General features: G+C 44.5%; 3 protein-coding genes and 1 long non-coding RNA gene across 5 annotated transcripts in view; 3 read left to right on the top strand and 1 right to left on the bottom strand.

Annotated features, from left to right (window-relative positions):
* The window catches only part of LOC132571225 (zinc finger protein 709-like), a 1,224,940-nt gene that overhangs the window by 964,046 nt on the left and 245,705 nt on the right, over positions 1 to 15,189 (top strand). The gene's annotated exons all lie outside the window — the stretch shown is intronic.
* LOC132571257 (zinc finger protein 883-like) overlaps positions 1 to 15,189 on the bottom strand; it is a 259,231-nt gene that overhangs the window by 48,531 nt on the left and 195,511 nt on the right. The window contains exon 3 of the mRNA XM_060238006.1: positions 3,221 to 3,269. Coding sequence (XP_060093989.1) covers positions 3,221 to 3,269 — 49 coding nt within the window. The remainder of the gene's footprint in view (positions 1 to 3,220; positions 3,270 to 15,189) is intronic.
* LOC132571355 (uncharacterized) overlaps positions 1 to 15,189 on the top strand; it is a 51,878-nt gene that overhangs the window by 8,069 nt on the left and 28,620 nt on the right. The gene's annotated exons all lie outside the window — the stretch shown is intronic.
* The window catches only part of LOC132571306 (zinc finger protein 737-like), a 61,169-nt gene continuing 51,173 nt past the window's right edge, over positions 5,194 to 15,189 (top strand). The window contains exons 1-4 of one of the 2 annotated variants that reach the window (XM_060238100.1): positions 5,194 to 5,270; positions 5,785 to 5,895; positions 7,107 to 7,202; positions 11,088 to 12,673. In XM_060238100.1, coding sequence (XP_060094083.1) covers positions 5,862 to 5,895; positions 7,107 to 7,202; positions 11,088 to 12,370 — 1,413 coding nt within the window. In that variant the 5' untranslated portion in view covers positions 5,194 to 5,270; positions 5,785 to 5,861 and the 3' untranslated portion in view covers positions 12,371 to 12,673. Of the gene's footprint in view, positions 5,271 to 5,784; positions 5,896 to 7,106; positions 7,203 to 11,087; positions 12,674 to 15,189 lie in introns of those variants that run through there. The other variant, XM_060238101.1, reaches the window with a different exon arrangement.

The raw sequence follows: 15,189 nt of genomic DNA, 5'->3' as shown, positions 1-15,189 counted from the left end.
AGCATCTGACAATCATTCCATATGGCTCTTTACGTTAAGTAAGTTTGGCCACCCCTGCCCCATGGCTTCTTGAGCACAGGGAGTGTTTTCAGACCTCACCAATCCAATCAGGGAAGACATCCTTTTTGTTTACAGTTAGCAAGAAAGCTGGACGCTTACTCAGACTGGCCACGTTCTGACAGTTCTCTAGCATGACTTCAGCGTACAAAGCTCTTTGGTCTGGATCCAGCCAGGCCCACTCCTCCTGGGTGAAATACACAGAGACTTGCTCGAAAGTCACTGGTTGCTGCAAGATGAAGAAAACTGTTTATTCTCACGTTTTTAAAAATCTGTCCCTGCCCCAAGGAGATAGGGTTGCCAAGTCCAATTCAAGAAATATCTGAGGACTTTGGGGGTGGAGCCAGGAGGACAGTGCCAAGCAGAATTGAACTCCACAGGGAGTCCTGGCCATCATATTTAAAGGGACCACACACTTTTTAAATGCCTTCCCTCCACTGGAAATAATGAAGGATAGGGGCACCCTCTTTTGGGGCTCATAGAATTGGACCCCCCTACTCCAATCTTTTTGAAACTTGGGGGGTATTTTGGGAAGAGGCACTGGATGCTGTACTGAAAATTTGGTGCCTCTACCCCAAAAAACAGCCCCCCCCCAGAGCCCCAGATACCTGCGGATCAATTCTCCATTATTTTCTATGGGAATAAATCTCCATAGGGAATAATAGAGTTCCCAGAAGACATTTCCCTCCCCTCCTCCAGCTTTCTGACAATCCTGAAGCGGGGGGAGGGCCTCCAAACCGGGGGATCCCCTGTCCCCACCTGGGGATTGGCAACCCTACCACCATGACAAAAAGGGAACCTGGCAACCCTAGGTTTAGGGTTAGATTAAATTAGGGTAGGGTTAGGGTTTAAGATTAGGACTCAAACTTTGTACTTAAATCAAAGACAAGTTCAGGAACAGTGTCCTCTGACAGGACGCAAACTTTCATCAGATGTTGTGAGCAGTACAAAAAGCACCAAAGAAGCAGAGAGAGAAATTCTCTTAGGAGGCACCCAGGGGCCTTTTTCCAAAGCTCCACACTTACCAGATCTGGCCGTGCAGAATCTGCTACTCCTCCTTCACAAAGAGATGGCAAGGAAAAGATTCTCTGTACTGCTCCACAGTCTGTGAGGGGCAAAAAACAAAGCTGGAAGACAGCCTGCATCATATTTGGCACTTTTAGTTCCTTCTTTGAAACAAAAACAAAAATGGTCTCTAACAATTTAGGAGTTTGCCAGCACTAGAGATGTAAAATTTCTGGAAATTTTGAATTTCAGAAAAAAACCAGTTTTTTCCTGGAAAAAAAATGAAAATGTTCAGAAAAATTGAAAAAAAAATGCTACGTTGGCACTTTTTTTCCCTTTTTCCAGATTGAAAGTCATTCTGTTACTTTAGGAACATAAAATATGACTATGGGCAATTTTGGTTGGCATGAAATGATTACAACTAACATATTAAAAGTATAGTGTATCCAAACAATTATTACAAACAGAATTTACTTTTAAAATAATATTTGTAATTGTAACAAATAAAGCAACACTCTCCTGAACTGTTTACTAGTTTATGTGGAACAGACAAAAAAACCTCCACAAAACAATTTTTAAAAATCCAGAAGTAACAATTATTCATATTTCCTCTCCAGAGTATTAAATAAAAATAAAAATCTCATTTTCATAAAAAGAATTGAAGAAGGGAGAAGTGTATAGAAGGGAGTGTAAGACTAAGTTTCAATTAATGGGCATGACCTAGGACTTGCTTGTGCACAGAAATTAGAATAATCTGACACCATACATATTTTTTAAAAATGATTTGGAAAATATTTGAACACTTTCTCTTAAAATATTTTATTCATCATGTTAAAACAAAACATTCCATAATCAACTTTTTCTTCTTTTTTTCAATTTTTCTAAGTTTTCAGAAAAAAACAAAAAAGGCTTCAGGGAAAAAAAACAACGGATTTTCCCCTGAACTTTTTTAGGTTTTTTTCTGGCCTTTACATCTCTAGCCAGCACCTGTGGGATTCTGATACAGGGGGATGGGAGCAACCACAAAATGGCTGCCAGAGGAGGTGGGGCCAACCACAAAATGGCTGCCACCAACCACAAAATGTCAGGGATTATTAAACATTTCAAGCAGAAGCCTTTTAAAAGAAGGGCTGCCAAGCCCCTGGTCCGGTCTGGGCTTCCCCTGCCCGGGGCCGGGAGGTTCCCAACCCGCTGGCCCACATTGGACCATTGGGGGGAACGTCCCCCAATGTTGCCAGCGTGATGATGTCACCCAGAAGTGCTGTCAACATGCTGGCGCTTGGTGGCCACTCTAGACGTTTCTGGGAGAACTCTATGGTTTTCCCGGATGCTCTAGCCATTTTCTTCCCAAATGGCTAGAGCATCTGGGAAAACCATAGAGTTTTCCCGGAAACGCCTATAGTGGCCGCTGCATGATGCCACTTGCACGACGATGTTACTTCTGGGTGACAACACTGCACGTGTGACGAGAGCCCCCTACCAGAGGCTTTAAGGGACTTGGCAACACTATTTAAAAGAAACATGCAGTTTTAAAACTTTCCTGCGTACAACAGTTTATTTTCAGTAACACAGCGAAGAAACTGGTGTTGAGGTGGTAGCAGCTGCTGCAGCAATTTTTTTAAAAATCTGTAAAGCCAGTCAGATCTCCAATGGCCAATCAGAATTCCTAATGGTGAAAAGCCCCACCTGGCCTTGCCCACTTTCTACAAAAGACTGCAAATACCAGGAAAGGAGTCGGCAGGTGCCAGAATGCCTGCAGGCACCACATTGGAGACCCTTGCCATCAGGGGTGGAATTCTAGCAGGGGCTCCTCTGCATATTAGGTCACACCCCCTAATGTAGCCAATCCCCCTGGAGCTTACAAGGTGGGTGTGGCCTAATATGCAAAGGAGATCCTGCTATAATTTCACCCCTGCTTACCATAGTGTTAAGATGCTACAGCAACAAACCTGCAACAGATAAAAGGAAAGATGCAGTAAAGGGGCTCTAGGGATAGGAAGAGAGGGAGGGGATTGTGTAAAAGAAATAATGACTGAGAGAAAGTCAAGAGCAGGGAATGTGGAACTTAAAAGAGTGTCATCAGGGGAACATAAAAAGAACCTAGATTTCAGCCATGCAAGAAAAGGACATCCAGTGGGAACATCCATTTTGATCTTACCTGGAAAAGCTGCTCTGTGATAATGCTCCTGTACTATCTTCTCCTGTACCTGAAACAGAGGTAGAGATCCCAGAAAGGGGAGACTGATGAGAAAAGAACAGGAAACAGGCTAGGGTGGGTTCTTTAAAAGATGGGGCAATCCCTGGGAACTTTTAGGGTGTTCTTATTGACACCCTGTGCCACAGATACTACCTAGATCAGGGGTGGCCAACGGTAGCTCTCCAGATTTTTTTTGCCTACAACTTCCATCAGCCCCAGCATGGCTGGGGCTGATGAGAGTTGCAGGCAAAAAACATCTGGAGAGCTACCGTTGGCCACCCTTGACCTAGATGAATCCCTCTCACCTGCTGGTTCTGATTCTTCTCCTCTGCCTGGCTGAGGAGGAAGCCTTCTGCCAGGGCCACCGCCTGGGAACTGGTCTCCGGCCCGCATTCCCTGACCCAGCTCTCCATCTCCGGGGGCAGGACAGCCAAGAACTGCTCCAGGATCACCAGGTCTAGCATCTCCTTCTTGCTGTGCCTCTCTGGCTTCAGCCACTGGCGGCAAAGATGGTGGAGTCGGCAGCAAACCTCTCGGGGCCCCTCAGCCTCCTGGTAGCAGAAATGTCTAAATTGCAAGGGCTGCTCATCTGGAGGGAGAAGGGTGTCTCCCAGGTTCTTTTGCAGGTTTCGTTCCCATAGCTCCCTTCTGCTCACAGCCTCGGTGGCATCAGGGTCTTTCTTTGCTTCTGGCTCAGCTAGAGCCTGCTCTCCCCTCATGCTCCCTTCCTCTCCAAACAGCTTCCACCTGGACCTGCAGATCTGCTAGATTCTTCCACCTCTGCTAGATTCTTCTATGCAAGAATAAAATAATATATCCTGAAATAAAGAACCAATAAACAACTTAATGTCTTAATTTCAATACTGCTATCTGCTTTAATCAAAAGGCCTGTTTCAATATAGAAATGGGCAAAGATTACAATGCTAATTTCATACAACAGTTAATAGACAACCATAGTTTCATGCAACAATTCATAGATGACAATACAAATTACTCTATGCAAAAACGAGCAGCAAAGCTCTTAGGAAGAGTTTTGACAAAACACAGAGTGGCTGGCTTCATAAGACAAAGTCACAGATGCAGCAGTCTTCCAGCCTTCAAAGACCACATTCCACAGTACTGTTAAATTCTGACTGATTTCCCACTAGCATCTTCCCAAGCAGGACTTGCTCACCCAGGGCTTTCTTTCTTGCTTCAGGTTGCTTTTGGCTGGGGGGGCATATGCTAATGAGTTATGCTAATGAGCTCTGCCACCTATTTTTCTACAAAACGACTCCTGCATAAGAATATGAGAAACTCTGCCTCATGAAAGCTTGTGTTGGAGTCACAATTTATTTATTTAATTATAACCTCCTTTTCTCCCCAAATTGTGACTCAAAGCGCCTTTGGAACATTCTCTCTTCTGTCATACAAGGCTGGAAATATGTGACAGGTCCAAAGCTTCTATGGTAGAACTGGGGATTCAAAGCTGGGTTGTTCAGGGTTGTAGTCAGCTGCTCTGTCCACCAACCACACTGGTTCCCAATCCCAAAACTGGAATCAAGTTCTTTAGCAAATAAGAAGCCAGATGGAGCTCTTCAGTACAGCAGGCAGAAAGGCCCCTCCCTCTTTAAGGAAAGTGGACATTTCCTCCAGGTGAACTCTGCTGCCTGGAGAGCATCAGTTGTAATCCCAGATCTCCAGTCAGCAACCTGGAGGCTGTAAGGATGGAACAACAGGTTTCCATGATAAAGTAGCCTCTAAACAACTCAAGATAATATTTAGATATTTCTAATCAGATATTTCTCGAGTCGGACCTGGCAACCCCAGTCTGCACCGTTCCTCTCGAGGTTTGCAGGGGAAGTATCACTCAAAGGGTTAAAGACAAAAAAGCCACCATTCCTAGAGAGGCAAGGAAGGCGGCCACGTGACTCGCCGCAGCCCCTCCCCGCTTCGATTCTTTCCGGCGGAAAAGTTGCCTTGAAGTTGTCCGGGGAAGCCGCCGGCGTGGCTGCCCGAAGGGGAGAGGAGGGTGTGTGGAAGTTGTTGCATAAATATTTCTTTTTAAAAAATCCAAATAGATGAGCAATAAAATAACAATTCCCTTGCAAGATTTGCTTCCGCCCTAAAACTCTTGTGTGGGTCTCGACAGTGCTGCACGGCTGCCCTCTGCACATGAGCAGAGTTGGCTTTGCAGGATGGCCCATATAGAGGCAGAAGGGAAATGCAAGGACCAACAGTGTAGGGTTGCCAGATCTGTGTTAGAAAGTACCTGGAGACTTTGGTGCTGGGAGAGGGTGGGGTTTGGGGAGGGGAGGGGCCTCAGCATGGTACAATGCCATAGATTCTGCACTTCAAAGCAGCCGTTTTCTCCTGGGAAGATTATCTCATGTCAGCTAGAGATCAGTTGTAAAAGCAGATTTTCAGGCCCCACCTGGAGGCTGGCAACCCTAGTAGAAGTGCCTGGGAGACAGCGTTCTCCCTCCAGAAGTGCAAGTGCTACATCATTGTGAAGAGAGAGGACTTCCTTTTTTGTCTCTTTTCAGGATCTGGTGACCATTGAGGAGGTATCTTTCATTTCACTAGGGAGAAGCAGCCTCTGCTGGATCTGGACCAGGAGGTCATGGAGGACAATAGCCAGGATGTGGCCTCTCTGGGTAAGGCTCCCCTGTCCCTTGATTCACAGGTGCTGAAGAGAGAAATGACTTCTAAGAAAGATGGTTGTAGGGCTCTTCTCATAGGGACTGTCACTAGGGGAGGGGAGGGGAGGGCAGGGAATCAGGTCCACATGCTAGCAAGGCTTGTGCATAAGTAGTGGACTCCCAAAGTATTAGATTGAACACGAGCAAGAAAGTTTGCAAGCTAAAAGGCAGTTCTCCTAAAGGGCCACTGAGGATTGAGCAGGTGAATGGCCATGGAAAGAAAAGGGGAAGACAGCCCAAAAGGCAGGTTTTTAACTGGGTTACCTCATGGGGCAAGAGCCAGTTTGGTGTAGCAGTTAAGTGCATGGACTCTTATCTGAGAGAACCAGGTTTGATTCCCCACTCCTCCACTTGCAGCTGCTGGAATGGCCTTGGGTCAGCCATAGGTCTCGCAGAACTGTCCTTGAAAGGTTGACTTCTGGTAGAGCTCTCTCAGCCCCACGGTGTCTGTTGCGGGAGAAGAAGATAAAGAAGCTTGTAGGCTGCTCTGAGATTCAGAGTGAAGGGCAGGGTATAAATCCATCATCATCATAATCTCCTCCTCTTCCTTCAAGGACAGTTAAAATGTCACCTACATACACAGAGAAATGAGACTGAAAAGTTTTGAAAACAAGTTAGGGATTGTTAGCATGCAGCATTTGGGGGATCCATCCCCACCTTATCCTGTCCTGGTAGGACTGTAGTGTCTCTTTTCAAAGAGAGAGGAGCCCTTAAACAGCAGCCTTTAGTCAGAGCCACATTCAATGGTGACAGACTGGGATTTTGGATATTGAGTTCTTTTGAAGGGGTCTAAGATCCTGTATCCTGGTGACTCTGTCTGGGCTAAGGTTTCCCTTCACTGTGTAGAAGTTCTCTTCTTCTTTTTGTTGGGCCACTAAATCCTTCTGGATCCAAGCAATAGTGCCTTCCCCTCCTATTGCATATCCATTTCAGGAGTTTAGAAATCTGACATCCCTTTTTGGCAGTTAGAGGGCTGGGGCTCATATTTTGTTCAGTTGCACAGTCGATTCTGACTCTTTGGGATCCCCTGGACCAAGTCACACCAGGCCCTCCTGTCTTCCACCATCCTCCGAAGTCTGCTCAAATTTGTGTTAGTTAGTTCATATACCTCAGTTTCTTAGTGTTGGAATATGTGGAAGTAACCAGGCTGCTTCTTTCCCTCAAAGAAAGACTCCTGCTTCTCAAACCTGATTCCTTATCCACAGTGGAAGAAGCAGAAAATCCATGTTTCCAAGACCCAGAAGAAGGAACGAGATCAGCAGGTACCTGCTTCCTTTTGTGTTGGAAGAGGGTAGGATTTCTTTCAGAGTTATTTTGCCTGCTGGAGAATGGAGTGATTTCTTGTGAGGAAACAAGCCAGACAATGTCTATGAAAGCGTTCTCAAATGTGGAAGAGAAGCTAAAATGGGGACAAAAAGGCTGGCTTTCTTGTACTTCAGCTTGTGGCGGGGGAATATTTATACAGTACTTGGCTTTATTCAGCATGGATTTATTTATATACTGCCTCGAACTAGTGGATTTGTACAGTGCAACCAATAAGACTTGCTCTCTCCTCAGTCGTGGGATATTGCCTATTTTGGGTCATCCTCCCAGCTACCTTTACCAACTTCAGAATTCAACACTATGTAGAACCTTTTCACTTGCCAAGGCTTAATGTCCTCTCCTTAGCGATCCTAACAGGAAGAGTAAATGGCACACCTTTCCATAATAGATAATGTCCCTGTGCAAGTGGTGCCATTGAGACGGTATCCCACGTGCTGTTAGAATGCTGTCACTACATCAAAGTACAGCATAGCATTTTATCACCCATTCTTGGTAGTATTTTAGATTTACCTGACTCACACAAATTGCTTTTTTCTGCTAAACAATACTGCTGCTGATGTTACTGAAACTGTGGCAAAGTTCCTCCAGGCAGCTCTACTGTTACATAGTGCTATGGTAAACTAATCTATTTTATAATGATTCAATTCATAGCTTTTTAAGATTGAAGCTGGAAGATGGAATATGTTTTTTAATACATGTGTATGCTTTATTTCTGCATTTTCTTTTACCCTACTGTTTTCTATGCTAACAGATTTATAATACTAATAAAGGAAATTGCTATGTATGTATATACTGCCTCTCCAGGTACATATTTGAGGCAGCCCACAAAAATCAACTGTGCCATAAAACAATACATTAATCATCAACACTAACGTTTATTTCAAGAAGTCAAGAACATAAGAACAGTGTGCCTATTGAGTAGCCATCAGTCCTCAAGACAGAAGCAGACCATTAAACAGCTAAAGATAAAAGCAAACTTTCATCTTTTTTAGCTGTTTGGTGATCTGCTTCCCTCTTGAGGAAACAGACCATCTGCTTTTCAGCTGGGCTTTAAGTTAATGTTTTTGCTGGGTGCGTCAAAGATAGGAACATCCCTGCTTGATGAGAGCAATGGTCCATCTAGTCCAGCATCCTGTCTCCCAGAGTGGCCAGCCAATTCCTCTGGAGGACGAACAAGAGGGCATAGGGACTGAGACCTGATGTTGTCTCCAGGCTCTGAGATCCAGAGGTTTAGTGCCTTTGAATGTGAAGATTCCCTTCAGTCACCATGGCTAGTAGCCACTGATAGACTGATCCTCCATGAATCTGTCTAATCCCCTTTGAAAGTTTTTTTTACTTGTTGCCATCACTATATTCTCTGGCAGTTAATTCCACATTTTAATTGCTCTCTGTAAGACATTAAGGGATGCTCCAGGCATGCTTTGGAGGGGCCACCACTGCAAATGCCCAGGGCTTTTTTTGTAGCAGGAACTCCTTTGCATATTAGGCTACACACCCCTGATGTAGCTAATCCTCCTGGAGCTTACAGTAGGCCTTCTACTAAGAGCCCTGTAAGCTCCAGGGGGATTGGCTACATCAGTGGTGTGTGTCCTAATATGCAAAGGAGATCCTGCTACAAAAAAAGCCCTGCAAATGCCCAACCTCTGGTGACCACCTACTGTTAAATATAGGGGCATGGAGAGCCGGGTTTGTGAGACAGGCTTTAACTGAGGGGACAATGGTATGGCAGAGGCAGACCCTCAGATACTGTGACTCCATTTGAAGAAGAAGAGTTGGTTTTATACCACGCCTTTCACTTATGATCACCTTCCCTGCTTTTCCTCACAGTTGACACCTTATAGGTGGGGCTGAGAGAATTCTAAGAGAGCTGTGACTCATTCAAAGTCACCCAGCAGGCTGCATGTGGAGGAGTGGGGAATCAAACTCGGTTCTCTATATCAGAGACTGCTGCTCTTAACCACTGCACCAAACTGGGCATTAAAAATGCACCAAACTGGGTATTAAAGCTGATAACCCACGCTAAGGAAGGTGCCCCAGTTGGTCCATCTGGGCAAATAACATTTCTTTTGATAAGCCGTGATGCTTTAGAGAAGAGAGGACTGGTCTGCAGATGATGTGTTGGGGGGTACCCAGTCTTTATTGTTTTCTGTTAATTCTCCTCGGTTATCCTGTTGCTCTTTTAAAGAGTGGAAGCAGCATTTATGAGGTTATTCTGTTCATCAACAACCCTGTGATGCGGGAAATACTGGGAAAGAGTGATTGGCCCAAGAGCACTCCAGCGCACTGTACAAGTGGGGAGCTCAGCTTGGGTCACCGTAGTTTGGTGTGAAACCCTGTTCTACTCTATCTGTCCAGCAAAGGCTGGTCCGTAAAGTGTTTGAATCCAGGAAGAGGTTTTCCAGCCTTCCGTGGCCAACCAGAGTACTTGGAAAGCTAATGTCCCTGTATAAATCGATGGTGTGGTCTCATTTGAAATACTGTGTACAATTCTGGTCACCGCACCTCAAAAAGGATATTACAGCATTGGAAAAAGTGCAGAAAAGGGCAACTAGAATGATTGAAGGTTTGGAACACTTTCCATATGAAGAAAGGTTAACACGCATGGGGCTCTTTAGCTTGGAGAAATGTCGACTGCGGGGTGACATGATAGAGGTTTACAAGATTATGCATGGGATGGAGAAGGTAGAGAAAGAAGTACTTTTCTCCCTTTCTCACAATACAAGAACTCGTGGGCATTCAATGAAATTGCTGAGCAGTCAGGTTAAAACGGATAGAAGGAAGTCCTATCACATGTGGAATTCACTGCCGCAGGAGGTGGTGGCGGCTACAAGCATAGCCAGCTTTAAGAGAGGATTGGATAAAAATATGGAGCAGAGGTCCATTAGTGGCTATTAGCCACAGTGTGTGTGTGTGTGTATATGCTTCCACATATTTGGCCACTGTGTGACACAGAGTGTTGGACTGGATGGGCCGTTGACCCGATCCAACATGACTTCTCTTATGTTCTTAAAGCTCAAAATCAGAGCCAAATCCTCCTCCTGGAATTGCCTTGTTCACAACTAGCTTTCAGAGAGATCGTCTCTTAACATGGAGGTTGCGCTGAGTCCCCTTGCCTCTGAATTCTATAAGGCATAGAGCATTTGCCAACATACGCTAGAAGGCTTTTTGCATCCAGTTAGATAAGAGGTACAGGACTGGTTTGCTCAAAATTATGCACTTAAGTGGCATTGATCATTTTGCCATCAACTAGAAATGGCTTGCTCCAAATATAAATAAATAAATAAAAATAGTAGAGAGGATGAGAGCATTTTTGCCATCCAAAGGAATGCTTGCTTCTAATAAAAATATTGTAGAGAGCAATTTGCCAGCAAACTCCAGAAGGCTTTTTGCATCTGGTTAAAGAAGTTCAGGACTGGCTTAAGCTCCTAATAAAAATATATATACTTAAGTGTATTGAGTAGATGAGAGAGCTTGAAGAAGAAGAAAAAGATGTAGCAGAAGAGCATTTACATTGAATTGTTACAAGAGGCTGACTACCCAGAAAGAAATAGGAAGGACTACTCCTGAAGAAGTTCATTGACGAAATGAGCCTATATCTGGGTGCTCATTGGACCTTTCTTGTAATATTGTAATGTGAGAATGGACCTGTTGTAATATATAAAAAGGTTCTATTGCTTTTCTAATAAGGTTTTACTAAACATTGTTAGCCAGTACATCACAGTGTCTGTTTCTCTTATTATTTGTAATATTTTGTTGGTGGTACTGTCATTATTGAGAGCAGTTAATGCAGTTCTTTCCTTGATAGTCTTCTCACTTTATTGCAGAGGTTGAAGGTCCCCAGAATAAGTCGGAGAGAGAACCACAACAGTTTCTTTTGGAAGAAAAAGAGCAGAGAAGAAACACTGGAGCAGAATGGAAGAGGGGAAATGAATCCTTTTCTTCTCAGAATGCTGAATCTCAGGTCTTTGATATACCATGGAAAATCCGCTCAGGGGAGAAACCATATAAATGCTTGGACTGTGGAAAGAGCTTTGCTCGGAGTGTCAGCTTTACTGCCCACCGATGTATCCGCTCAGGGGAGAAACCATATAAGTGCTTGGAGTGTGGAAAGAGCTTTGTTTGGAGCACCCATCTTACCGCCCATTGGCATACACACACAGGGGAGAAACCATATAAATGCTTGGAGTGTGGGAAGAGCTTTGCTCTGAATAACTATCTTATTGCCCATCAACGAATCCACTCAGGTGAGAAGCGATATAAATGCTTGGAGTGTGGGAAGTGTTTTGCTCTGAGTAACTACCTTACTGCTCATCAACAAATCCACTTGGGCGAGAAACCGTATAAATGCTTGGAGTGCGGAAAGAGCTTTGCTCGGATTTACAACCTTACTGCCCATCAACGAATGCACACAGGAGAGAAACCATATAAATGTTTGGAGTGTGGAAAAAGTTTTGCTTCAAAAGGAGCATTTACTGGTCATGAACGAATCCACACAGGGGAGAAACCATATAAATGCTTGGAGTGTGGAAAAAGCTTTGTTCGGAGTGACAACCTTACAGCCCACAGACGAATTCACACAAGGGAGAAACCATATAAATGCTTGGAGAGTGGAAAGCATTTTGCTCAGAGTAAAGACCTTACTACCCAGCAACAAACCCAAACAAAAGAGAAATTGTATAAATGTTTGGACTGTGGAAAGAACTTTGTTCACAGTACTAGTGTTAAAGTCCATCGACGCATCCACACAGGTGAGAAACCATATAAATGTTCTGATTGTGGAAAGAGTTTTGCTCGGAGTGACAACTTTACTGCCCATCGACGAATTCACACAGGGGAGAAACCATATAAATGCTTGGAGTGTGGAAAGTGCTTTGCTCGGAGTGACAACCTTAGTGCCCATCGACAAATCCACACAGCAGAGAAACCGTATAAATGCTTGGACTGTGGAAAGAGCTTTGTTCGGAGTGCCCATCTTACTGCCCATTGGCATATGCACACAGGAGAGAAACCATTTAAGTGCTTGGAGTGTGGGAAGAGCTTTGTTCGGAGTGACACACTTACTGCACATAGACGAGTCCATACAGGAGAGAAACCGTGTAAATGCTAGGGGTGGGAAAAGAGTTTTCCATGGGAGCAAGACCTTACTGACCTTTAATGAATCCACACAGAGGAGAAACCATACCAATACTTGGAGTATGAAAAGAGCTTGGAAGGAAGACCTTTGGGGAGTTGGACTGCGGAAAAAGCTATGTTTAGAATTGCACCCTCGCTAGTCATTGCTATCACACACTGGAGAGAAACTGTAGAAATGTTTGGAGTGTGGGAAAACCCTTGCTCAGAAGGAACAACTTGTGGAAGACCAAAGAATCCACACAGTAGAAATGGAATAAATGCTTGGAGTGTAGAAAGACCTTTGCTCAGTCACCCCTTTAATACTCATTGACAAATCCACATGGGAGAAACCATACAAATGCTTGGTTTGTGCAATGTTCATTACACTGAATTCAATCCTTTATTCTCATCAGGGAATCCACACGGAATAAGTGAATGCTCCAGTTGTGGAAAGACTCACATGCCATGAACTTCTCAGCAAATGCTTTTAGATATTGGATTTATATCGTGCCCTATGCTATGAATCTCAGACCAGTCACAATCTCCTTTACCTTCCCCCCCAAACAGACATCCTATGAGGTAGGTGGGGCTGAGAGAGCTCTTACAGCAGTTGCCCTTTCAAGTAGAACTCTTACGAGGGTTATGGCTGACCCAAGGCCATTCCAGCAGCTGCAAGTGGAGGAGTGGGGAATCAAACCCAGTTCTCCCAGACAAGAGCACCCACAAGTTCTTGTATTGTGAGAAAGGAATAAATGTACTTCTTTCTCTGCCTTCTCTATCCTACTCATACTCTTGTAAACCTCTATCATGCCACCCCCTCAATCGACCTTTCTCCAGGCAAAAGAGTCCTAAGTGCTTTAATCTTTCTTCATAGGGAAAGTGTTCCAACCCTTTAATCATTCTAAATGCCCTTTTCTGCACCAATGCTTGTCAGTGCACTTAGGTGAGTTATTCAGCTTTTTATTCGCTTCTCCTGGCTCTTCATTGTTCTTTTATATTCTAATAGTGACGTTAGGATATCTTTGGATGCTTAAATCTGGAGACTGGAGCTATGAACTGGCAAGACAGACCTTTCTACAAACCTGAAAAGGGCCCTCAGTTTGCCGAAAAATGCGGAATCTAAAGGAAAATGACTGGGCATCTTAAAAAAATCACAAAGGATAAAAGGAGCACCTGTCCCTTCCAGCAATGGATATTCTCAGTGGCTGCTGTTAGGCAACAGAAGACAAAAGAAAGGGAGAAAATCCCCATCCCACGCTGGTAGCTTGGCAACCCTACAGAAAACTATTAACAAAATTCCGGGTTTCAAATGGGATAAAGGAAGTCTCTTGGTGAAAATACAAATCCATGTTGTAATTACCATTATTTATTTCTGGGAGGCAGCTGAGAGGTGATATGATCACCATCTTCAAGTACTTGAAGGGCTGTCATCTAGAATATGGTGCGGAATTGTTTTCTGTGGCCCCAGAAGGTGGGACCAGAACCAACGAGTTGAAGTTAAATCAAAAGAGTTTCCAGCTCAACAGGAAGAACTTCCTGACCGTTAGAGCAGTTCCTCAGTGGAAGAGGCTTTCTTGGGAGGTGGTGGGTTCTCCTTCCTTGGAGGTTTTTAAACAGAGGCTAGATGGCCATCTGACAGCAATGAGGATCCTGTGAATTTAGGGGGAGGTATTTGTGAGTTTCCTGCATTGTGCAGGGGGTTGGACTATAGATGACCCTGGAGGTCCCTTCCAATTTTATGATTCTATGATCTCAACTGAGTTAAACCAAGTAACAAAATTCTGGCTTGTTTGTACCTCATATTGACAAGAAATGTTCATACAGTGGTTAACTTTATTACACACCCTAATTTACTTATATCCTGTCTCTCCACGGACAAGCTGGCTCAGAAATCAAAGCAGTAGCATAAAATCCTAGTTACTGCCTAAATGGTCCATTTAAAAAGCCAGGGCCACGAGAAGAGCATGATTCTGATTTCTGGGTATTATTCTGCCCTGTTCCCCTGCTCTTAACAATTGCTTATTTTTTCCTACTTCTCTTCCTTCCCCTCCCAGTGTTATATTCCCTCTCTTTCTCCCAGATTTCTGGGGTTGCTATTCATTGCGTTGCCAGGTTGGGAAAAACCTGGAGATTTGGGGGTGGACCCTGGGGAGGACAGGGAACTCAGTGGCCAAGGAACCTGACAACTCTACTGAGACCACCAGGAAGGGTAGAGAGTGTGAAGAAATTCATTTTTTCTTCAAGGTTTGGGAATGAACAAAACCTTCACTTTTCAAACATTGCCCCTCCCCCCCAGTAGAGAATAGGCTGGGAAGGGGGAAGTCTTAAGTGTGCAGACTCTTATCTGGGAGAACAGGGTTTGATTCCCCACTCCTCCATTTGCACCTGCTGGAATGGCCTTGGGTTAGCCATAGCTATCTCAGGACTTGTCCTTGAAAGGGCAGCTGCTGTGAGAGCCCTCTCAGCCCCACCCACCTCACAGGGTTCTGTTGTGGGGGGAGAAGATATAGGAGATTGTAAGCTGCTCTGAGTCTCTGATTCAGGGAGAAGGGCGGGGTATAAATCTGCAATTCTTCCTTCCCAGATGTGCCTCAGTTCACCTTCATACAGATGCTGTCTACCAGGAGAAATAATGGGTGGAAAGAAACTGCTCACTTTCCCCAAGCAAGGAGCAGAGATCTGGAGGAATAGAATAGTATTCCTGGAGATCTCCAGGAAAAGCTTCCTTGACCCCACCTGACCTGGTCAGTGGGTGGAGACACATAAGAACATAAAAGAAGCCATGTTGGATCCAATACTCCCTCTAAACTGTTG

Source organism: Heteronotia binoei, chromosome 5, assembly GCF_032191835.1.
Source record: "Heteronotia binoei isolate CCM8104 ecotype False Entrance Well chromosome 5, APGP_CSIRO_Hbin_v1, whole genome shotgun sequence".
Classification (NCBI taxonomy): Eukaryota; Metazoa; Chordata; class Lepidosauria; order Squamata; family Gekkonidae; genus Heteronotia; species Heteronotia binoei.
The sequence above is the reverse complement of the archived record's forward strand: the minus strand, read 5'-3'. Positions and strand labels throughout refer to the sequence as shown.